A 25840-nucleotide genomic window follows, 5' to 3' on the forward strand; every position below is an offset into this window, starting at 1 on the left:
CACGAATTTCAGGTTAAGTTAGAATTTCGGCTAATCAAAAGATCAACTCAACATTACTTAATTTATAACTCGATGACAGTGGAGCTAACAGGTGTCATTAACGTATTGAAATCTTCAATATCGTTTTGTGTTTCCTGAAACTTGATGTTTACGCGAACATTTGTCTAGCGTCTAGAGTGTAAACTAAAAAAAAACCTCCAAGGAAAGAAATCAAAATTTTTTAAATAAACTTTATTTCACATTTTCTTCCATCCAATACAATATTTGCCATAAAAAATGCTTACACATATTGTACAAACTATAAATTTTTCATCAAAATCAGCATTGTTCATATGTACAACATAAACTACAATGTTAACATTTTACTTAAGTGTGTATTGTAGCATGTGAAAAAGTACAAAAGAAAATAAAATCATTAATTTAAAATGCGAATCACATTATTGACTATAAAAAGCGAATAATGATAAAAAATAACAAAACACAAATTGTTTGTAGACTTTTTATAGCTAAGTAGTACCTGTTCCTTGATTTTATTCTAGGTTTTGCTTTTTAATTGTGGAAAGTGGTAGATTCTTGCAACGCAGATATAAATGAAATTGTTTGCAAATTTATTTAATTTCATTTCTACGCCTGCTTGTAAAAATATTTGATGTATGTATGTACGTATGTATGTATCAACTCATTTTCCTACAATGCAATTTATTTATTGTTGTTGTTTAATAATTATTTGTAAATTTATGTACGTATATTTTTGTGAACGTATGTGCGCGTGTGTTTGTGTTCTTTGCGAATGTATGAGTGTGGGATGTAGCGATAGCTTTAGCCACCCATTAATATAACTACTATTGTACAAGTATATTTGGCAAGCTTGCCACCACACCCGAGTCGCAGTTGACTTAGAGTTCGTCGTGTTTGGGACCGGAGAACTCGTCGTGCGAGATGTAGCCGTTCTTGTCCTTGTCTTCGTGTTGGAAGATCTCCTCAACAAGTTTGTCGTTCTCCTTGAGCATGTTTTTCAGTTCCTCCGAGTCTTGACCTTCAACGGCGGTCATTTGTTTTTTCAGATATTCGCTGACCTGTTCAAACAGAAAGGAGAAAAAATTGTATTAATCTGTAAAGTTTGGATAATACTGCTAAATTATACACATGTATAGGGTGCAAAATTATTGTAGAAAATAATATTAGTACATGCAGTTTGGAAAAGTGTTAGTACACTGGAGGTTGTGCCCATGCGAAAGGTACCCAAAAACAATAAAATTAATAAATTTGAGTGCACACACACTTTAAGAATATGCCTTCGCTAGGATTTTTAAAAATTTAAATTATTTTCGGAGATATAGACTTTTTACTGACCCGTTCTCCAAACTGGTTCGGCTGCGTCTAATCGAACAAAATAATTTATGCGAAACTTTAAATGCGTATTTCTCAGACCAGACTTTTTCAATACGATACCCACGTAACAAGTTCTACTGAACCGATTTACTTGAAATTTTCAGTTCTTCTTTATTGACCTCTCTCGAGTATGAACTAGCCTCATCCCCAAATACGAGAAAAAAATGATATAAGATCGTTTTTTTTCCAAACAGTCGCGATTTGGTCAAAAAAATTTTTTTTACTTATCGCTAGTTTATACAATTGCGACATCATTGCAGATTGATGATTTTTTTCAGATGACTAGGAGGATTGAAATCATGGGTATGTTCATGTGCCAATTTTTTGGGACCAATAAATAATATTGATTGACTTTTTGCTACAACACTTTAAAAATACCAAAAATTCATGTCTCTAGACTAGAATACCCCCTTAAAATGTTTTGGTCCAGGTCTATATAAAGTGTAGTTGTAATCTAATATGGAATATTTAGAGGATTTTCGGGCCTATTTTCGCAAAAAAGTAACTTCAATTTCTCTTTAAAACTTAGACTTGAAGAATTGTAATGAAGAATAGTAATTGACTACTAACATAGACTTCTTAACTGGCAAAGAAATGTAATCAAAAATATTTAACTCGATTCAAAATATAGCAACAATTATACATAGTTTTATGACGTCCGTTATTTTAGAGCCTTGTAATTTCCCCAATCAGTAGGGTATTTTTACAGTAATATAAAGTTAGACTTAAATATATACCCATCTACTATATGCAGTGAAGGAAAGACGGTAGAGAGATCGAGAACGGTTCCATTCGGGTCCGGAGTTCTCAGAGGTTCCCGGCGCTCTGCAACAATGTTTTGCAGATTTTTTTCTCCAACAATTCACTACAATCATCTCCGAGCCCCGATTTTCTCTCTACCGCCCTGACTATATCTATGTATGTATATATAAGTATGTATAATTTACTAAGTCATCATCACCACCATCACCAATTCCATTGAACGTTCAACATAACGTCTTAATGTAACTAATTACGTGGTGAAGAAAGTGCGATCCATACATAAACGTTTACCTCATCACGGCTCAGCTGCTTGTCGCCGTTCTCGTCGATCTCCTTGAAGACATTGGTTGGTGGTGGAGTGTTTCCAATATTGATCAATTCGACTTCAAAGAAGAGTGTGGCCTTTGGTGGGATGACGTTTCCAGCACCACGATCACCATAACCCAACTCGGGTGGAATGACCAATTTACGTTTCTCGCCTGTGCAAATATGAACACATATATAAATTATTAAATATATAATATAATAAAAAAAAATATTGCTATAAAATAGAATTATTGTTATGGTTGAATATTATTTTGCACTCACCGACGCACATATCCAGTAAACCCTGGTCCCAGCCCTTTATCACTTGGCCAGCGCCAATTTGGAATGTGAAGGGTTGCTCGCGGTCAAAGCTGTAACGAAGACGGACAAAATGCATTGTTTGTTTAAAAATATTTATAACAGTAAAATTAGAATAAAAAATTAGCAAAAAATAAAATGAAAAAGTATATGGTACTAACGAAAGAATACAAGTGTCTTGGTTTTAAAATATTTTTTTAGTTCTCTCTTGATACATATGATCTTTTGTTGCTTAATCTAGCCTCTTCTTAAAGTGAAAAATATCCTATTATTTTAAAAAAGAAAAAATTGGTAAATTTTTTGAAAACAATTTCAAAATAAAAATTTAAATACCGTTATTTTTATTAACGTTTAATATCTATGCCTCAACCAATGAAATAATTCTTCATCAGCCTTATTCTGAAATTTACGATGTGAGAAAAAATTAATGACAACGAGTGGATTTGCACCTCTGGTTTGTGGAGTGCAACGGGAAAGGGTGAGTGATATGTGAGAGTGAGTGGTATGAAACAGCTGTAAATACTTGTAGATGCGAGAGGTAGTGGCACATTCTCTGCCAGTCACACCAGGCATCCCAAGAAAATAAAATTGCCATTTGCTGCCAAGTTAGCGACACCATCGGCAGCCAAGACGATATCATAAGCGGAGGTGCATATTTGATAATAATTGAGTGCGATACACTCCATCAAACGGCGATATAAACACAATAACAACAGCATTGCGAAAAAACTGCCACGAGCACACTCTCTCACACACACACCCTTACACAAATTTATGTATGCATAAGACATGGTGCTAATAAAAAATTGAAGAGAAAAGCGCGACAGGGAACAACTCGAAACCATCCTTCAAACACGGCAGTCTGCCAAGCGTCGTGACTTTGGTGTGGGGCTGGTGAATGGTTGGTGCCTCCCTTGCAGTTATAGCTTCTTAAGAATTTATGAAAAACAACCGTTATTATGGTACCCCCACAACGATGTAGACATGATGAGTTTGCGGAAAACCAAATGTTGACATAATTTTCTGTTTTATAGAGTGAGAGCTGCTGAACTGATCAAATGAAAACTCGTTGCTTGAGGTATCAGAGAAGAAAAATGAATTTAAGTTGATTATTTAAGAAATTTCTGTATTAATTATTTCAAAAACATACTTTGGAACTATATTGTGTAGTAGCGTTATGTCCATGACAGACGGGTATACGTAACCGGGATGGACCAGAATTTTTAATCGCTAAGAACTGTAACATTACTCACATTTACTAGCGAATATTTTCTGCATAGTTAAGAACAACAATAACATTAATTAGTTTTTCGAACGCCAGACTTTCAGTTGAACTGAATTGAAGGCAGCTTTAAAATCGTTTTTTATGTGAGATTGCTACTATCAGAGAATGAGAATGCTAACTCAGTTAAAACTTTTCCGCTAAACTGTCAAGCATGTTGCTGTTTTTTGGATGTTGTTGCTGTTTTGATATTGCAGAGGTTATTTTGAATTTTAAAAATTTTACGAAGCAATATAAAGAGAAATAATATTGAGAATTGTTTGCATAGCTTAAGAATGGAAGCAACTCTTAGCTACAATGTGCAACAATAAACATTTTCCACTGTCAATACAGTCGGGGAGCAATTAGGAAATACAAGCTCCACACTTGTCTTTAGATTGTTAAAAAAAAGTATACTTGTATGATTTAAAAAATATGTAAAAACATAATAAATTCGGAGGAAAAAACACAACCCCTCAACAACACTTTAATTTAGGTTGCAAGTTGTCTTTAGCAAGGCGGGAAATGCTGGCAGCAGTTGTTTTTGCCTCAACTTTGACAAGCAAAAAAGTTAGGTGAACTTTGCTGAAAAATGAAAACTACACCAGCGGGAATGCGTACGAACGACACCTTCGGTGTAAGTAAATAAAACTGCAATAAAAAATATTCTGAACAGCTATAATGGAGGCGCAGTTTTAAAAACCAAGCAACGATGGTAGATAATGACAATGGATATATTAAAAAAAAAATAAATAAAATAGAAACGAAAACTTTTTTATTTAAACTAAAGAACTGCTGTTTATACGCTTCAAAACTGTGCTGGGCATACGGAAGATTTTTTCTAATTTTTTTGAAACGTAGAATTATTTGAAATGAGCGATTAGAGAGACGCTTCAAATATATGAATATAAAGATTATGCTTATAAAATTAGATTTTGAAAAAAAATATATATAATAAATTTCCTCACGAGTCACTTTGACACACTTATGGCAAACTCAAGTTGAACTCTAACCTCAATAATAATTTCGTTTAAACACAGTTTTTACTTTTAATAAATATGTAGCTTTATAGCTTTGCATATTCTTTGAAGATGACACCCAACCATACTTTAAATGTATATCTATGGCGCGCCACTCGGGACCGTTAAGTCGAATATGATTATCACGAGTGGTCCGCAGGCAGCGTGACTATCAACGCAAAGCTTACTTGCCGCTGTGACATCACTGTGCAGGAGCCAGCTACTTGCCACACACTTCTTGGCGTTCTTTGCTCACTTGCCGCTAGTTTCAGCTACTGCTTTTATTTGCTACTTTATCCGCTGCTGCTACTGGAGAGCGCTTAAATATTTTATTTGGCTCTCTTGGGCTTTGTAACAATTCAAAAATATTGTATTTGAATTTTGCATACAACTTGACTGCTGTTGTTGTAGCTTCGTGTGTATGCTTGGGTTTGTGTGTGTGGTAATGCGCCTAAGTGTATGCTTCCCACGGTGATGCAGCTTTAGTGTCAAGCGCACATTATCCACCAAAATGCCGCGAAATTGTGGCGTATAAGTGCCATAACCTCCTCCTTCCCAAGACGTCAAGTACACAGCTATATGAACGTCGGTCTTAAGCATTCACATTTTATTTTTTCGCAGCAAATCTCTTGGTGGCAAACAAGAAAAACATGCCAAAATACAAATTTACAGTTGTGTTGTACATTTGTTTGACATTCCACTCTAAAAACATGCGGATTGTGCACACTTTGGCAGGGTTGCATGTATCACCGTGCGAATTTTTATTACACCATTCGACGTGAATTTCGAGTGTAATGTGTATGTTCGTATGTACATATGTGTGCGTGTGTACAGAGATGGTTTTTTTTACAGCGTAGGTGAGAGCAAATCATTCGCATGTTTTAAGTGACGGTGTACAATTTGAGTTACTTAAATATGCAAGTGTGCGCCTTTACATGTTTACCGTTATTTTACGCTTGCATACATATGCACGTTTAGCTGTTCATGTGTTTAATAAAAGTGAATCGTATAAACGTAGATTTTATATTTTCAAATTTCAAATATGCTTCTGTACAAATGTTGCAATCTTTTCGACATCATCAACAAGGCTTAGCCGTCGTTTTAAAGCCGCGCTGATCCCCATAGATTTATGATTTAGGCTAGATAATTGTTATTTTCGCGACGTGTTGCAAGTATAAATGTATCTGAATGTTCGTGTGTGCATAGTTATGTGTGTGCCGACACAATAATGCCTGCGCTTTGTGGATAACCGTAATAAGGTTATAAATAAAATTTAGAAATGCAAACAAATTGGTGTTAAACACAGCGATTTAGTTGAGCATACGTTAGGTGAACGGGACATTTGATGTTGCACATATGATACACAATTTAGCAAAAATCGTGAAACATTTACAAATTTGAGCAAAGAGAAGGTTTGAAGCGAGCGAAAGAGAGATGCAAAAAAAATAATTGACTAATAACAATTTGATATTTCCTTCTTTAATTCGCTTGAATTCACTTGTTTTAATATAAACTATGGATATGTCTACCCATAAACATAGGCTTGGATCAACGATTATTAGATAATTACAAAAATCAAATTTATGATCGATATTTGTCAAAACTGCTGAATTGAGCATAATTTGCATACCAAAAATATTCGCGTTTATTAGAAATTGTCAGTGGAAATGTCACCATTTACAGAATAAATATTTTCATAATATTTTGCGATCACATCTAGAATTCAAGCAATTTGAAATAACACTTAACTCAACACTTGACATCACTGTTCAAAGCACAGATATTTTGCTCCAATAATACCTATATCAAAAATCAATGTTCCGTGCAACGGAAATAAGCTACCGCCCGAGCGGTGTGGTAGTGATCCAAAGGGACCAACTGAGTTTCTGGCTGAGCGCCTCTGTTCTACTTCATAATTTATAATAAATTTTTGCAGCTTTAAAAACAGCTCTCACTCAAATAAATGTATTTTCTCCTAAAATGCAGTAAACCGTACCGTGCATGTAAAATGAGGTAAACGAACCTACCAGAGAAAATTGATTTTGGACATTATTTAGGATCTCCTCATGAATGATTTAGAGAACCGCTAATATTGAACCACTATATGACTAGCTGCCACACAAACAGATCTATCGAAATCAATATGGAAAACTTTTCTTATTTCATACAAGAAAAATAGTAACTTAGTTAAAATACTCATCAGAAGTGCACTACTTATGGTAACTATGTCTGACTAACGATTTGCATCGAATGGAAAACATTTTGCTAGCTCTTTCTAGCCAAGTTGTTTGACATAAACAACCTGCAAAATAGCTCATTCCATAAGTAGTGCACTTCTGAAGAGTATTTTAACTAAGTTACTATTTTTCTTGTCTGATACCGATTTGAAACAATTTTGGAAATAATCATTTGCGTAAGCCTCAATTGTAAAAGCATCTAACCTAATGAATAGTGCTTCAAAACGTGCTTTAATCAATCTGAAGAAGCTCAAGTTGTTCAGAAATCCGTTAACTATTAAAAAATTCCCAATCGTTTAGTTGGGCACATACACACTACATACTACATGTGTACATATGTATGTACATATTTTGCAATTTTTCGCCTGTGCTAATGACTTTGCACACGTGCAGCGGCATATGAAGCAGACTACATACATATGTAAATAGATTTATATATGAAGACCCCTATATATTTATAGGGTATGTGAAATGAGCTTGCATCCTGCCGCGCATTATCATAAAGTCAATGGAGGTTAACCCGACATTACATCTTCACCGCACAAATACTCAATTTTTTTTCAGCTTATATATCGCACTTCTCCCTCAACCTGGAGCATTGTTTTTTATTTATTTTGTTGACTTCGCACCTAAATATTTGATAAGCTTCGATTTCGATTCTGTAAAATGTAATGCAAAAACAAAAGGCAGAGACAGTAAACAGCGCACACCAGGAGTGTTGTAGGATTCAAATGAATTGCGGTGGAATGTGAAATTTTTTATTCATAGCAGCAACAAAACCATACGAGCAGGACTTTGTACACTGTTTAATGGTGCTGGAAATGTAGCTGAAGTCATGTGCGCCAACAATAAATGTAAATGTAAACAAACTCAAACCGACGCTCATTAAATATGCGACAGAATGGCTCATTGCCACTGTCATTGCGTCGAGCGGTGGCAGGTTAAGTGCGCCAAACGCTGGTACGTACCATATATGAGTATGGCAAGCTGATGCCACCAGTTGTAGTCGGTAGCAGCTGAAGCGCTAAAAAATTATTTCATTTCAAAAGCAATCCAATTCAATCCTTTTTTGCGGATGCGTACGAAGTGATTCATGCAACTGGCCGTGCGTTGGTATGTGTGTGTACGCTTACACACGCGCCTTCATACATTGCCTTCGGCTGCAGGATGCGCGCCAGTAAATCCCATAACGGCATCGATTACTAAATAATAAAGCACACAACGTTGGGATTTTTATGTGTTGTAAATCGAAAATCAACAAACTCCGCACCCAAAAAAAGAAAAAAAAATACTCTCATTGGGAATCGTGTGCTCCCCCCTGTGGAGCTTGGTGAGGGAGCGTGCTATTCCCAAATACAACTGTATTGCAGCATACACAGCTGCCAGATATAACTGACTGCAGTTAAAGATACAAATATGACCGGCCATCAAGCAGCTGGTGTGGGAGCGGCTTGACTTTCTTCAAAACGATTTGAGTGTTAAAAGTGGCAAGAAGTTGCTGTTTTTTCTCCTCACCGCCACTCTTTTCACTGATTGAATTGATTATGTAAGATATACACACATATTTACAATATGTGGCAAGCTCTTCCAATTCTCCATTTTACACCTCTTGGGTATCGTAATCGCTTGGTCACCACATTGAAGTCTCGAATTTTCCGACTCATCCATACACATACATGGTATCCAGTTTAGTTGAATTCGAAACTGCAATTTCTCGGAAAAAAACTTTGGCTAAGTGTAAATTCGTTAAAGCTCAAGCGCTTTGCTCTGCTACTCCCTGTGGAAAAATTGAAAGAAGCGCGTAAACTTGGAATTTATGGCTGGCGGTTCTGCAGCACGTACATCCATTGACGCACACACATATACATATACATATAATTTTAAACAAAGTTACTGTAAATTTGAAGTTAAAAAAAAAATAAAAATTATTATGAAAATCGCGTGAATTTAATCCGCCTAAGCTATTCACAGTGGGTAAGCATTTCGAATTCTATGGTCAAAATTTAGCGTAAAACATTAACCTCGGCTGCACCGCAGCTATAATACCCTTTACAAATAAAACAGCTTTCATACAAGAGCTTGATTTTGATCAGTCAGTTTGTATGGCAGCTATATGCTATATTGGTCCCATATCGGTGGTTTCGACAAATGAGCAGCTTCTTGATGAGAAAAGATCTTGTGCAAAATTTAAGATCGATATCTCAAAAACTGTCATACTAGTTCACGTATACATAGACAGACAGACTGGCATGTCCAAATCGACTAAGCTTGTCGCGCTGATCACTTATGTTTATAACGGGATTCAAAAAAAAAAATTGTGGCAGTTGGACACATCACGAAGAGGTATAATTTATTTAAGGACTTTTTGCAGCTAGCATATTTTGTCTGCGATGCGAGTATATTCGCCCCACTGTGCAATGATATTTTTGAATCTACTTTGGCTAGTCGACGGTGTGATGGAACAGCATTAATTATTTAAGCAATTCTTACTCATATATGGTATACTGGTGTGTTATGGCAATTGTACTTGCAATATTTCAAGAAAATGCTCACACAGTCTGCAATCGGTAATGCAAATCACGCATTCGTAAGAAATTTCCAGAAAATAATATTTTACTTAAATTTTGGGAAATCCAAGTTACTTACAACACGGTGTGGCAGAATACATAATCTTAATCTACACGATGATATCTATGATATCAAAGAATTAAATTTAAGGGAAAACTTTAGCACAAGCTTTAGCTGAGCTTTGCCTAAATTGCCGCCTTACTGTCATTAAGCCATATTTTAAATATAAATGCCATTGAGGGGGTTGATAATAGACATCACACGAGGCTGTGGCATGGTGAAGGTGAAGAAAAACGGAATGCTAGTTCTTTATAATAGCATAAAGTATGATTACTTCCGATCGCAACTGTCTAATGGCAATCAATATGGTAATCAATAAAGTAATTAATCGTTAGGAGTCGCGGATAACGGTAAGTAATAATACATACTCCGAAGAAAAGTGTGTCAAAACAAAGTCTACTAACACAGCTGCCTTGACTGTGCCTATTATCAAGCGCCAATTAATGCAGAGCCGAGAAAGCTAAAGCTTAGGAACCGGAGAAGGCAAGCAAGGGGAGAATACAATAGATACTGCAAGCATTGCAACAATGAGCTTGAATAACTCCATGCTTACCTTGGATAGAGCAAAAAACCATAAATGGTGGCGTATAATGATAGCTTCATATGTATGCCCACACACACATACACATTTATACATATATATATATATACATACAAACATACATATGTTTATTTAGCCATGAATATGCGACGAGTTTGCAACTGCCGCTGCCTATTACCAGATAAAGCAACTTATTGTCGTCGCCTTGGTGAGCGACCGTGACAGTTGTAGTAAATATTATTGCAGCTTGGCAGTGGCAAGCAGTCATTCAACCGCGTGCTGAAGGCATGCAACATGCATTAGAGCGCAGCGGCAAGGCAATTAGCTGCAGCAATTGCGAGTGTTAATGCAAGCAACCATGTAAATATGTATGTCTCTATTCAACAACAAACACCGAAACTAAAAGCAAAACGCTGCCACATGCAACTCGTGAATAAAAAAAAAGTGCATTCAAGTAAATATGTTTGTTGTGAGCGAAACGTGTTTGAACGCTGCTGCCGTTGACTTCCTGATTTGTTGCGTTAATTGTCGGCGCGTAGTCGCAGTTTGTTTGTTGTTGCTGCGAATGCATTCGGCCCAAGAAGTTGCATTGGCTAACGCTTGGACAAGTTTTACTGGCCAGCTGTCGTTATAAGCTGCTTTTTGTTTTTGTTTATTTGCCGTCCGTCGTCATTGCGTCGCAACGCAACGCAATCCCTAAGCTGACTTAAGCCATAATGGGCGTCGTAAACACAAATGGTCGACGCGCCGAATGCGCAACAACTGGCGTTGGAGCGAAGCTTACCAAGCGGTTGGTCGCGGCTGCGATTTACTCTTATTTATTTTCTTATTTTATGTAATTTAATTTTGTTTTTTTTTTGGTTTTTCTTTTTGGCGCTCAATTAACGATGGCGCGTTTGCAGAGCCAAAACTTTCACTTGGCTTGGAATGCAAGCAAATTCACATACCCACACACACACACATATATTTTATTGTCGTCGAATACTTGCACTCATCTGCGCGCTCTTCATCTGGTTATTTAATGTTATGCAGTTTATTTACGTTTTTATTTCATAATCCGCGTATGCACCTTGTAAATTGCATTGCCCTCGGCCATGTGTTTGCCATTCCATTCATGCACACACGCTTCCGCGCTCTTTAGCTGGTGAATTACGCCGACGTTGTATCGTCCGCCCATTCAACAACATGTCATACGCCTCGCTGGGCCATTAAAAACTTATGAAACATCTTCAATTTATGTTTTCACCAGCGCATTCCTCTTCGCCACTTCCCATAAGTTTTTGCGTCCTTTTAGCCACTAAGGTGTGTACCGTTGCTTCAAGGAGAGATTCAGGTTTTGCATACACGCATGTGTGTATTTTTTTGTTTTTGTACTGTTATCGGTGCTTTGAAAAATTTTTTCAGCAGCTACAAGAACTTAGCAAGGTGCGAAGAAGCAGAAATGGCCTTTTCCCTACTCATAACTGGAAAACAGACACCTGAAAAATGAGACGTACGACGAACTGACAGGTTGGTATGCCACAGTGAGATATTTTGTTGAAGAGTGCAGTAATAAGTTTTAAAAGTACTCAGTTTATAATTATGATAAGCACACTGAATATTGATTAAATAAGGATAAGGTGCGCTGGAGTACCATGTTTTTAATACTATTAAACAAAGAAGAGTTTAATTTAACTAGGGGTTTAGAATTATCTACCACTTTCGCAACGCCGGGGAACATTGTATCATCGACCGAAAACTCTGTAGGGTAATAACGCCATTCAAGAAGAAGTAAATTATCAAAAAACCCTAGTGATGGTTCTATAATTATCTCAAATCTTTAAGTAGAAATGTCGCTTGATTGATTGGTTGAGATAATTCTCCTTATTATTTGTGCTGTTATTCTTATTCGACAAACATTAGTTCTTCCTTGAACGACGATGAATTTTAATAGATTTTTGTTTTTGGCAGCAATAAACCCGAAGGTATGTTGTTTATTACTGAGGGCTATGATACTCATGATTGAAAATGGTCCTTGGTCTAATTTATCTGTAAGACTTAACCGGTTTAAATTTTTGCTTTTGGAAAAGTGATGACATGAGGTCAAATAATAGAAATTAAATTTAATTAGGATGAGAAGGTTAGAACAAAATTCTACTAGACATGTGTGCAATAATGCTACACTGTGTCTCAATTCACCTCCAGAAACTTTTGTCAACACAAAAAGAACGTTTACATGAACGTCAAAAGAAGCGAGTTATTGTCTGCAAATTTTTTAGCGGTTGTCGTGCAGTAACAAGAGTAACAAATTAATATTTTTTTAGAAATACCCCTAACCGAAGAGTAATATTTTACAGCGATGCTGGGCGCTAGTTTATTAGTTTGGAGGCAGAATGTGTCATTGCAGTGAGATACAGCGGCGCAAAAGGGGGTTGACATTGGAGGCATAAAATGGTATCAGTTCACGTCATGAAATATAAGAGATGAGATATGTTACATGAAAATATCTGCTTTTAGGCACGGTGCTGTTGACCTACTTACTTTTGCACATAATTCATGAAAATGTTGAGGGACCGTGACTTTTTAAAGCATCTCGACTTTCACTGCAGCCCATATATTATTTAGCGTCTTTTTAACAGCAATAACATAGCTCTTCTGGTCACTGTTTAATTTCAGTAACAGCTCAAAAGAAACTAGAGAAAGTGATGCCTCACATAGTTGTGTATTTGAAAGCAAAAACAATTAATTAGCTCGAAATGTTCATTCGCCAATCAAGCAATTAAATGTAGATTTTTGGGGAAGGTATGTCAATGAACGCGGGCAACAAGTGAAACTGAAAACATAATAAATAATAACAAAAAACCCGAATATAAATTATTTTGCATTGTTCTTGAGTAATTCACGTGCTCTCTTTAATATATACTAGTTGCTCACGTAGTCAATTCGTTCTTTCAACTAAGAAAAGCACACGTTTACTCTACCGTATTGACATAACGCACGTGCTACATTTACAAAAACAACAGCAACAACTTTCAATGGCGAGAGTTTGCTGTTGACAACTGTGTCCTATTGTCCTTGCACCTGTCTTTGTGGCCTTTAAATTTATCTGCTTTTCTACTCATTTACGAGGGGTTGGGAAGATAAAAGCCGTGAGAACGTGACCCGACTTTTTTCGCTGCTCCACTGCATTCACTTAATTATTTATGAAATTGTTATAGTCTGGTGTGGTCTCCTTCCACTTCATCTTGCCCAGCCACTAAATTATCAAACTCGGCTTGTGGACACACACACACACACAAGCATAGCTATGTATTAACATGCATTGGCATCCCCGCCCAACCATCTATGGCTGCCATTTTAATTATGCAAACGTTGATGAAATTGCAAACAAATGACGCCGAACCCGTTATAAGGATGGTACACCCTGCGTTTCTTCGCCGCGCAAGTGAAGCAATGTCCTGCACAAGCTGCTTGTACATATGTCAATTTCTGTGTGTATGTAATTTTGTTAGCATTTGAGTAAACCGAAATAATTTTTCAAATTAATTGTCTGCCGAAATGAATGGATTAAACGGACTGAATTATATTATTATTAATTTCCATTTTTTTTAATTTTGAAATATTAAATTGAATATAAATATAATTCCGTACCAAACATGATTATACGAGTATATGGAGATGTTACAGTGTGTAAAAAGTTATTTTTGTCACCTTAGTAGGGTTGCCACAATGTCGCGAGTAAAAGCAAGATAAACCAAGTAGATAATTTTCAATAATTATAAACTGAAGAGAGTATAATTAGTTTGAAAATTTTTATATTTGAGAAGATTATTATAATATATATATATATATATATAATATACATACAGCTGTCATACAAACTGAACGATTAAAATGAAGTTCTTGTATGGAAAACTTTTTTATTGGACGAGTTACCTTCACGAAATTTAGCACAAAATAATATTCAAGTCAATCTCCATACAAATTGTTCAAATCGGAGCACGATAGCATATAGCCATTCAAACAGACCAATCAAAATCAAGATCAAAATCTAATAAAAGTTGTTTTTTCCTTATTAAGCAATCTTGGTTCGACTTTTAGGTTGTTTATAACAAATAATGTGGTTTGAAAGAATATTTCACAAAGAATGTTGGCAACTCTGCCTTTTGCGCAAAATATTTGCGCATATTGTGTAGCTTTGAAGGTTAGAGGGTTGCTTGTTACTTTCACATTTTAACCAATTTCCTGTGCATAATGCAATTTTCGTCTTTTGGCACGACTTTTACACGAGCAAAGTAGGATTAATCCTTTCTATAATTAATCAAGCACGTATATATGCAATTGAATTTTTCATCACTGCAATGGTTGAACGAGTTCACGGAAATATTCATAGTGCGCTACCTTACTTTTATTGCTGGCTACATTACCACCATTCTATTTTACTTGTAATGAGTATTCTTTTTGTCTAGAAGAACAAATAAAAGAATAACTAATGAAAAGATGTCTTTACTAAGAAGATTTCCAATCTTGGGGAGTTGAGTGGTTTTGACATCAATAGATTATTGTTTTGAGCTCGAGGTAGGAGTGGGGACTTTAACGCTCGAATGACTTTGATTGGGTCAGTGTGTTTTTGAGTTGCAGAAATTAATCGTAAAGGCTTAGTTGCCCTTTAAAGCAGCATAAAGTAAACTTATGTGTGTTTGTGGTTTAAGATGTTTACCACTGCGGCACGCCTAAAAGAATATGTTGAAAATATTTTTATACGCAATTAAAAAGCTGCTTGTTGTTGTCAGATTTGCTTACAAAGTGCACACGCTACTCTAAACACTTGTTTACTTTATATTTTCAACAGCTTCTTCTTAATGTCTGTGTACAACATAATTGCTACATTATAAGCCAGCAGCGATCTGCCAACAGACGCATACATGTCTAACTACTTTGTTGTTGTTATTTTTCTCCTTTCATTCTTAGAGTTTTTTTTTTCAGACCAATTTTAAAGGTAAATCTTTATTTAAAAGCTACAAGCAAGCCAAGGTGCAAGACGTCTTAAGCTTCAGCGCCAACTCATGCCGCTGCAGCAAGTCAAAGCCGGCGTAAAAGAGTGGCATGCAACCGCCACTTACAGGCATTTGCACAATCAGCTTCTGGCTGCTTGACTTCTTGACTACGCGCTAATTTCCGGTGCATATCCGTTGTGGCGGCTAAAGTGTTGCGCATACGCCTCGCCGACTCTGCACCCACAAAGGATTTGCAAGAGGCTAAGACATAGCGCAGCACTGCGCGGTTAACGGCACTTTTGGCATTAAATAAACTGAGAGTTATTTTGAATTTTTACATTTTTGCAAATTTTTTTGCAACTTTTTGTTTAAATTGTAATAAGCAGACAGTTGACGATGCCATCAAAACGTTTACCCAGTCCGCTGCTGCTCATCGAAACCGATTGTCCAAATGTTGACTAATGGTCAGGCTAAGTGGTGCTCAGCCAGCAGCAACGTGTCGTGTGGCACGAGAACACTGCGCGGCCACATAGGAAAACTCTTGTCTCCCCCTTATATATATGTGTGTGTGTTCGTGCGTGCTTGTGTAGGTGGCTGCAACAAGTGACACTTGTCAGCGCTAAGAGCCCAACCGTTTTACCGCATCTTTTTTTTTTGCAAATTTTTCCATTTTATGTGCTTTTTATGCCTCGCTACCTGGTTGGTTTGCTGATTGTTGGGTTGTTTGGAGCGCCAACGAAACTTGTGAACTAAAATGAAATCACGGTAAATTAAGCAGAAATCAAAAACTTTCTCCTGCGTTCCAAAGTCGCTTGCTGCCAGCAACTATCTGTGTTGACACACACACTGCACAGTCGCCGCTTGCTACCCTAACACAATTTGCTCATTCCCGCCTAGTACAACGTACCTGTGAAATTACTAAGCTTGCATTCGTATGTACATGTGTGCGCTCTGACAATACGGTACCAGTTATCAAAGCATCTGGTTTTTGACTGCGACGCTGACGATGATAAAGTCAATGGCAAAGTTGCCGAAAATGTTGCATGCCACTACAGAAAACCGGTTGGCCGGGGGCACTTAAAACGACGACATCAGCGGTACAACTATGGCAATTGATGACTGATGTTCATATGTACGAGTTTGCATGTGGAGTGTGTTGTGTTTTTTGCTTCATTCACTTTTGCTAAACTAAATTTGAATTTCGAGTGAAGCGATCGAGCGAGTCCAAGGTAAAATGTGTATTAAGTGCAAGTGCTTCGTAATGATTACGACTTTATTTTCAATATATGTATGTGTGCATATATGTATGTATATGTGTGTGCCTTGCTTTGACCGTTAAGCTGACGTAAGACAAGTGGCATGCCACATACAAATTTTCGCTAACCATCACCATTTATATATAGGTATGTAAATATGTATATGCAGAAAACAAGTGTAGTCCTGCGAAAAACATCAAAAATCTGTGTCTCTTTCGTAATTCAATCATTACGAGTAATTTCCGCTACTTATTACGTTTATATTTTATCAACCTACTTTAGAGGTTGAAGATTGACTAGTTAACCATTTTATAAATCTGCATTCTCCTTAATTTTTTCTATTTTTATATTACTAGAAATGTAAATAAGCAAATTTCTAATCAAAAACAAGAAAAAGCGTTAACTTTGGTTGCACCGTAGCTATAATACCCTTCACAAAAAAAAAAAATAATATCTGCAAGAACTTGATTTTGATCGTTCAGTTTGTATGGCAGCTATACGCTATAAAGGTCCGATATCAACAAATGACCAGCTTCTTGGGTAAAATAGAACGTGTGTAAAATTTCAGATCGAGATGTCAAAAACTGAGGGACTAGTTCACGTTTGTATACACAGACGCACGGACCCATGGGCGTGGCTAAATCGACTGAGCTCGTCACGCTGCTTGTTATGTATCACAAACTTCGTGTGAAACTTAATATACTCTGTCCTGGTTATTAATATCTACATATTTTGTATTGTGTAATTTTTAGGTTAGGTTAGAAAAGTTTCATAAGTATTGTATAATAAAACTTTTTGTTACATATTATGAGCCGTAATCTTAGAACACGATTATGCTGTCTTCAAATTTCCTTCATTGCATCCGCTCTAATCTAAAAGAATTTACTCGCCTAAATACATAAGTAGTTTCATGGAGAGTAAAATATTTTTGAACAAACGAAATTCTAAACAAAAAATTTAATAAAATATTGATAAACGTACCAGATAAGGCATATATACATACTACATACATATATAAAGATTTGGTAAAATATGCGCACTTCTTAGTTAGAATTTAGTAACTGTAATAGGAAGATGCATATTAAGTAGCAGACTGGAAATAGTCAAGTCATTATTAGTTTTAAGATAAATGTATATGAACTTACTAAATTACAAAAAGTTGCTTATATACATATATATATGCATATGCATATACATAATTACATTATATAATGCTATGCCTACATTTATTTCATTGTACTTCACGAACTAAAAAAATTTAAAAATAATATTAACCGTATTGGTAAAATATTTATGAATATGCGATTTTATGCATCTATGTAAATATGTATATGAGAATATGCACATATCTTCTGTCATATACTTTCGTACGAATTTCTCCACTTTTAACCATTTACCAGATCATAATACGCAAGCCATTGTTGTTGGCTTTTGTTGGCACGTAATTTAATTACAATAGCGGCGCACCACCAAAGTCAACGAGGGCCAAATAAATCACGACGTCAGAAAGAGTGTTGGGCATGTAACTGAGAAGTAGTTGTAGCTGTTGTAGAAAGAGGCAGCGTGTGTCGCTTTAATTGGGTTTCAACAACAACAATAGTTTTCGGCAACAGTGTGTTGCACTTTCGCACTTTTGTGGCAAGTGTATGTATTTTGACTCTTATGTGTGTTAGGCGCTGCTTTCACCGCTGGGATGACTTGGGTTGGGCTGGCCTAGTAAAAATTAGTCACTTTGCGGTATACCTACATCACACACACATCTATGAATATTGTCTGTGGTGCCATCAGCAAGCACCAAAAGCCAAATAATTACAAGGCAGCAACAACAACAATTGGTGTTATAAAAATCAGCGCCAAATACGCAGCGGTTATAAATAACACAAACACAAAAGCGTCAGCAAAGCTTATCTTATTTGCGTATCTCGTTGATAGCGGCGCCTAATTTATGAGCATATTGAGCTTGCCACGCAGTGCAACTAAGATTTGTGAGAGTATGAGCTGTCATAGGAGTAAGGTTTAAAAGGCGAATCATTGTGTTCTTAGAGCCACCGAAATATATACATACTATACATTTATATAGTATACATATATGTATGTATATATGGATATATATTTACACAGCAGCTAATATTATCCAAAAAAGTTTACTTGTGTAATCAATAGGTTTTGATGATGGATTTAAACACTAAATAAATACAAAAAGCCTTCACTTTCACTTAGTTCTGTTATCATGCCGCGGCATCTCGGTGTTGTTACTTACCTCGAATCGAATTTCTTGCCGTCCGTCAGTGTGCCAGTGTAATGCATCGTCAGCATATCACCACTTTTCGACTTTTGTTCGCACACCTCTGGCGTACTGATGACATCGACTTTCAGTTCTTGTGCGCGCACGCTCGACGCCAATACAAGGCACGTTGCAATAAGTACGAATTTCGCCATTTTGCTGTTTTTATTTTATTTAATTTCCAAATTTTTCAACTATATTATCTGTAAAGAAACGAAATTTTATTAATGAAGCTGATAGCAAGAGGGGAATTTGAAATAAATTTCTATCAGTAGGTATTACAAAATTTTGAAAATTTGTACGATTCAAATTGCTTTTAAAATATTAATAATCCATATCTAGAGCATAATTGTTGTATTATAACTCATAAAATCACACATTATCAAAAAAGCTTCCTCGTATAAATCACGCTACACTACCAACAACTAGTTGCGTATGCATAGCTAAATCTCCAATCCGAGTCGAATCGGTCGCCAATCAGTTGCACTTTTTACGCACACCATCAGCTTGATTTCATTGGAATAGGCCACATTTTGACTCAGTGTAGACTGACTTATATCATTCCTTTCGTAAAACTGTGCTTTGTATGCAGTTGGTGTCAGAAGGCCCGGATGATGGCCAGCAGTTGCATAATCATTTGCCAAAGTTGGAACCAAAACGTTGAAAAATAGATTACACACCGGCATCGACTGAAAAAGCAATGCAATAACCGGCTCAATAAAAAATCTTATGAAAAACTTACAGGCCTATAGCACAGTATGACAATTGAAAGTAAATGCTGCAAAAAATATTTAAATTATATAGAAAATCGTATTATTGATAAATCTAGTTATCCATGCTAAGCCGTTGAAATATTGGAGCACCCTAATAGGCGCCATAAAAAAGTTTATGAAATATAAGCTTTATGAAGTTAGAAAGTCCACAACATTTACCTGCTAAACAAGGCTCATCAAAAACAGGATTTTTTAGAAAGTACTTATTTACTACAATACATAAAGCGCAAAATTTCAGTTATAATATACTCGTATACTAGCAACTACTTCTTATAGCAGTTACGCTCAAGGTCTTTCTATATACCTCTATCAATCTTTGCAACAAATATGACCATTTGCAAGTACATACAACTCAATTACAGTCAAATAATTAAAAATAAATTCACAAATTTGGCATTGACAACGCGCCCACGCTGTTTGCATTTGTACTTTACCTTTGAATTATTTTAATATTTCGATTGTTTTCATCCACTGTGCCGCAATGCCGCAGTATATCTAAAATTAAATACAAGCGTGTGTGTATGCATATACCAAAGTTAATGCGCAGAGGCATGACTCGTCATATTCATACGCATACACACAGATGTTTGCAGTACTTTTCTGCAATTTCGCATTGTATTATGCAATTGCGGTGGCTTTGTGTAGGTAGAGTTTATTGTGAAATTCGATTTTTCTACTTCTCCATCATCTGCATCCACTTCGTTTATATTCAAATGCGGCATTGTACAAATTCAAAGAAAGCCCACAGCGCATGCGCGCCAACTACTGGCCATTTTGGCCGACTGCTGGTGAAATCGCCACTTCAAATGCAGCGCATATCTTTTGGCCTTATTTTTTAATTATGAACTTTTGCCAAAGTGTTACAAGAAATGATGACCACACTCCAATTAATGATGCCTGAGTGGGTGTTGTGTTTAGTCAAATCAGCGGGCATTCAATGGTTGAACCAAATAAGTACTTATTTTAAGAGAAATAGAGACTTAGCAAAAGAAAGTTTTAAAATCGCATAACGCATACGAAACGATCATTTCATGGTAATGTTATGTGAAACTCTGTCAGTGGCATAAAATTTGATTATTTTAATGTCTGGTTGTGCTACAATTGCGCATTCATGGTGCAGAGGTATACATAACAACCATTAAAGACTTTACTGTTTTATACAAATATTTTTGTATATGTATGTGTGTGTGTACACGAATGTGAAGAAGGCTTGACTTTGTACAGAAAAATTTTAAAAGGTTTAATTAAGCCAAAATGACACCTAAAATCAGACAATTAATTAAAAGGCGAAGAAAGCGTGAAGTGAGGAAATTAAAGTCATATAAGTGGTAAAAGAAATTTTTCGGAAATGGTGAGAAACTATGCAATTAAATTTAAGATAAGAAGTCGATGCGGTAATAGCGTGTAAATATGTATGTATATATACACAACTGGCTGAGAGTAGAAAGAATGTTAACAGTTCACGAAGAGCGGCTTATATACCCTGTACAAATATGTATAATAGTTTTTCATGAAAGAATTTGATTTTAAACGTCCAGTTTGGTGGTCCTATAGTCGCGATTCCTACAAGTGAGCAGTTTCTTGGGGAGAAAAGGGGCATGTGCGAAATTTCCGAAAGATATCTCAAAAGCCGAGGAACTAGTTCACATAGAGACGGACATAGCTAAATCGACTCAGCTCGTCACGCTGATAATTTACATAGCATATATATTTTATGGGGTATCCAAAGAATGCTTTTGGGTGTCACAAACTCTGAGACCAACTTAATACACCTTGTTCAGAAAACGTGGCATATTCTCAAACACATACATACATACATATTTTTCCTATTTTCGCGAGCGCATCAGATCTCTTATTCAAGACATGCTTTGAAATCTAATGACTGCCTGTGGAAATTTTATAAAGTAAGAACCTGCCCTCTGACTTCAGTATTGACTCACATCATAAACAAAGACAACTAACTTTGACAATAAAAATCGAAATATTCTTATTGGCCTTTTTCTTTATACGAGTATGTTTCATCCACATAAAGGTTTATGACCTCAAAAAACACATATTCTCTGCTTCTTTTACTACAAGTATATTTGCTTTCTTTATTCCATTTTATTCTACCTTAATTTAAGTAGTTTACTTTATTGTTATTTCTTATTTGGTTGCGGTATTTCCTCTTTCTCTGGTCGATAAATATCTATTCAAAAGAGATCTTTGCTAACAGTTACTCCACGATCACGACAATAAACAACTCACGCACCGCTATGAGAGCTGGAAACTCACACATGTGAATTTAAAAAATATGGCACAAATGTTCTGAGAATAGAGGTTAACGTGTGAGTGGTGGAAACTAAATTAAGCTGTGGTTAATTGAATTGTGGTAGTTACTTTTAAAGTTAACGCTTAGATATAGGCTTATAATTATCGTCTAAAAAAAAGAAACGTTCCATATTTGAAATTTTTGTACATAAATATATTAATGCTTTGTGCCTTATTGATATTAAAAATCCTTTTTTTACGAAACAAATTTTGTGAAATGAAAACAGAAAAACATCTCTGCAATCAGGCTATTTTTCCAGGCCTAAGTTTAATTTTAGTACTTAATTTTCTTATTGTTGTCAAAGAAGAAAAGTTTCACCTACAAATGATTGAAATAGCACCAATTTAAGTTCCAGTTTCGAAGCTGGGTTCAATCGCAACTACTACTTTAAACTCAGACGTTTCGAAGTATGCTATATTATAGATAAAGATTATATCCCAATTTTTATTGATAATAAAATTATTATTTTTTTTTGTTGTTTACGGCAGAAACTAGCTTAAAGTAAAAAGACCACATTGTCTCCATTTTATAATTTTTATATTTTGTATAAACTAGTTTTTCATACTGTTGTACTTTTGTGATCCAGAAAATGTACTTATCAATAAAAAATTTTACCTAAACAAAAAGTATGAAATATAAGATATATATAGGTGTATAAAATTAATGAGGTTTTCATATTTTTTTCATGCTCCTCTTGAGACTGAACAAATAAACAATCGACTGTGCATGAGATCAGCCGGCAAGAATTCTCGCACTTGTTTGGGAGAGAGCTAAGAGCAACTATTGTTTTTGATAGCCACACAAACATTTTAGCATTTTGTATATATTCTTGATAATTAGGTTGTTTTTTGACTTCATTTCCTTCTTTCTTTAAATGTACTGATAAAATTATTTGCTTTGCTGGCATAAGTATTCATCGGCTACTTTGACTTCTCAGCAACCGCCCAACAACAGATTGTGCTTGTAAAACACTTGCTCTTCTTATCTGTAACACGTTTTATAGGAAGCACAAATTTGTGTACACAGGGCTATGCAATGTACAACATGTATGTGTATATATATATATATGTACGTATGAATAATGGTACGTGTATGCTCCTAATTTGTTGACTCTAACGTCGATTTGTTTTGTTGCTGTTGTTTTATTAAATTTCACTTTACGCGTGTGATTCAGTGCGCTGGGCGATCGAGGCTCTTTGAGTACTTAGCACTATTCATCATATTTTTTATTATTTTCGATTGTTTAGTTTTTAATCTCTAAAAATTATCTCTCTCTATCATTCTTCGCATTTAATTCACGGATATTACCATAGACTTTTATATACATAACCGAATAACCACGTCATAATTACCTGCCAAGTATTACGGAGTATGCAATTTGAACACCGGCGGAGTATGCGTTAGTGACCCAATAAAGAAAGGAAGTAAGTACTTAGTTATTTTACCAAAGCGAGTGTAAAAATTCACAAAACGCGTACTAAATGCGAACTGTATAAATAATATCACCGATTCGAACGACGAGCAGACCTCAACTAAATGACGATCGTTTTGTGGCATAACGAGCAAAGCTACAAAGTCAACGAATAAACATTATAGTCAACAACAATGTGAAGAAACTCGTTTTACTCGAGGAATGACCACGTATTGAGGAATCGTATGTATATTTGTACATTTTCACTAGTATGTCACGTTAAGATATTTTCTCCATTCAATATAAATTTACTCTTTTCTTCATAAACATTTGTGCTTGTGCGAGAGAGGGCCAAAGAGCATAAAAATCAGGGTTGATTCAATTGATGTTTTTGTACTAATGACTTAAAAGGTATTTATAATAAATTTAATTATAAACAATATTTGTTTTTGAAGTTAGTCGGGGGGAAGCACCTGAACTATTTAAGTCAGAAAATTCTTAATCACCTTTTGGTTAAGTATAGTAATGTTTTTCTATTTTACTAGATAAAAATTATCGCAAATATAATGAGTTGATGACATTAGCCAAAGAATTATTGAATGTGATGATTACGAGAGAAAAAGTACACCATCGCTGATCATTACATTGTAGAACTATTTGAAATAAAATTGTGGAAGAAGTCAAAGACATTAATTTTAGGAGAGTATTATAAACTCAAGATTATTTGAAGCAGAATTCTATGCATAACAAAGTACAATGTTTGTAATTAGTGCACAATATTGATATTTATATAGAACCGTAGAGAGAAACCGGGGTCAGGATGCGAGGCCCGCATCTTATCCCTCAAATTATTGATGATATATTTTTTTTATTTTGAGAAAAATTTATTTTATTTTTACCATATGTATATGATAAATTTATAATAATCGCGTAAAGTATCCAGAAAAAACATTGATGCTGATCTGAAAATTTTTCTTTTTAAATTAAAATTGACCGCTGTGAAGTTTGCAGGAGCAAAATTTTAAATTAAAACATTAAATTCAAGTTTTGTTATGAAATGACTGTAATTCATATTGTAGTGAATTGTTAGAAAAAAATATGCAAACGATTGGTCCAGGGCATCGGGCTGCCTGCGAACTCCAGGCCCTGGATCTTCACTCTCTCGCTTGCAGTGTATCTATCTATGTTTATTATTTATGAGAGCTAATTGATCGAGCTAAAAAATGTCATCAGCTGTTAATTATTTGTGAGCGCCAGAACTGAGAAAAGAAAATTCCTCAAAAGCGTACAATTTCACTGTGTTGTAAGTAAACCTTTGTCCTTCCTGATTTTATGACATCAGGACCTAGGCATTTCTCTATCAAAGCTAAAAAAGTAACGGAATTATATATTGCTATCATTACAGATCCTCACATAACTGCGGGCTTAATCTTTCAAGCGTTTAGAGTTTTGTTGGAACTAGCCATATATGAGACGTATGAGAGGAAGATGTCTACCACAATAAATAATGTTTCTATCATTTTCGATATTATCTCTATTAGGACACAACTCTTATATGATATAGGTACATATATAATATAACCGGACAGCAACATACTGTTTGCGTCCAGAGACTTGACTAAATACTTTATTAATGTGAAGACATCTTACATATCTAATTGAGGTCTGCTTTTTCTGATTTGAATTTTCAAAACACTTTTCATTAGGAAACTTTTTATTACTATACTTTATTAGACCTACTTCTAAAAATAAATCGGTTTGATTATGCTACACAAAATTTTGCACATTTTACCGTTACGGATCTTTAAACGTTCTGAACTACCCAGCATTAGTACACATTTTGATTGAAAATGTTTGATATTTCATTAGAGTGTATTTATTTTCTTTCTAAGTAGCCGTACCTTTATTCTTATAACTTTGCACAATTTAATTATTCTTATTTAGTTAGCTTGATAGTTTGGTTGGAGTTATTTTGGTGATATGTATTATTCTCTCAATTGTTGATAATTAAGCACTTTTAAAATGAAGCTTTATGATGTTTTCATTTTCTTTTATGTAATTATCTTAATATTCATACGTAATTAAATTGAAGCACACGTCACAAGTTACCAACAAAAAAAAATGTCAAATCCACACAATTGCGAAGATGGCCAAACAACGACTAAAGCACACTGTTGCATATTGTCTATTGTTTGGCCGTGAATTTGCCGACGAAAGCTTTTCTATGTGTGTGAGCCCAAAGTTTTGTGTTGCTAGCAACATGTTGCTATACACACCCTGCGGGATACGCTTATGTGCCGCTATTAAAATAAACTCCGCCCACTCGGACATGCGCCCTTCTAAGCGGGATAATAGTACATACATA

General features: G+C 35.4%; 1 protein-coding gene across 3 annotated transcripts; it reads right to left on the reverse strand.

The window, feature by feature from the left end:
* Nucleotides 1-485: 485 nt before the first annotated feature.
* Nucleotides 486-25613, reverse strand: Fkbp14 (peptidyl-prolyl cis-trans isomerase Fkb14). Of its 3 annotated transcripts, none has more exons than XM_036367327.2 (5): nucleotides 25377-25613; nucleotides 18957-19183; nucleotides 2743-2831; nucleotides 2434-2633; nucleotides 486-1076 (listed from the first exon to the last, which is right to left on the reverse strand). In XM_036367327.2, the coding sequence occupies exons 2-5, from the start codon at nucleotides 19133-19135 to the stop codon at nucleotides 897-899; spliced, it is 648 nt and encodes a 215-aa protein (XP_036223220.1). In that variant the 5' UTR covers nucleotides 19136-19183; nucleotides 25377-25613; the 3' UTR covers nucleotides 486-896. The 3 variants fall into 3 exon arrangements, with proteins under 3 accessions (XP_036223220.1, XP_036223219.1, XP_014087712.1); XM_036367326.2 differs by lacking the exon at nucleotides 25377-25613 and adding an exon at nucleotides 23417-23614; XM_014232237.3 differs by lacking the exon at nucleotides 25377-25613 and adding an exon at nucleotides 23417-23613 and having other exon boundaries at nucleotides 2446-2633.
* Nucleotides 25614-25840: the final 227 nt, after the last annotated feature.

Source organism: Bactrocera oleae, chromosome 4 (assembly GCF_042242935.1).
Source record: "Bactrocera oleae isolate idBacOlea1 chromosome 4, idBacOlea1, whole genome shotgun sequence".
NCBI lineage: Eukaryota > Metazoa > Arthropoda > Insecta > Diptera > Tephritidae > Bactrocera > Bactrocera oleae.

What these genes read in the sequence shown, in the direction of transcription:
- Fkbp14 (XM_036367327.2), bottom strand. Translation starts at nt 19,135, where the DNA reads ATGGCGAAATTCGTACTTATTGCAACGTGCCTTGTATTGGCGTCGAGC. An exon ending in GGCAAGAAATTCGATTCGAG is followed by an intron (nt 2,832 to 18,956) that starts GTAAGTAACAAC and finishes TCTTCGTTACAG; the next exon opens with CTTTGACCGCGAGCAACCCT. An exon ending in GTGATGAGGTAAACGTTTAT is followed by an intron (nt 1,077 to 2,433) that starts GTATGGATCGCA and finishes CTGTTTGAACAG; the next exon opens with GTCAGCGAATATCTGAAAAA.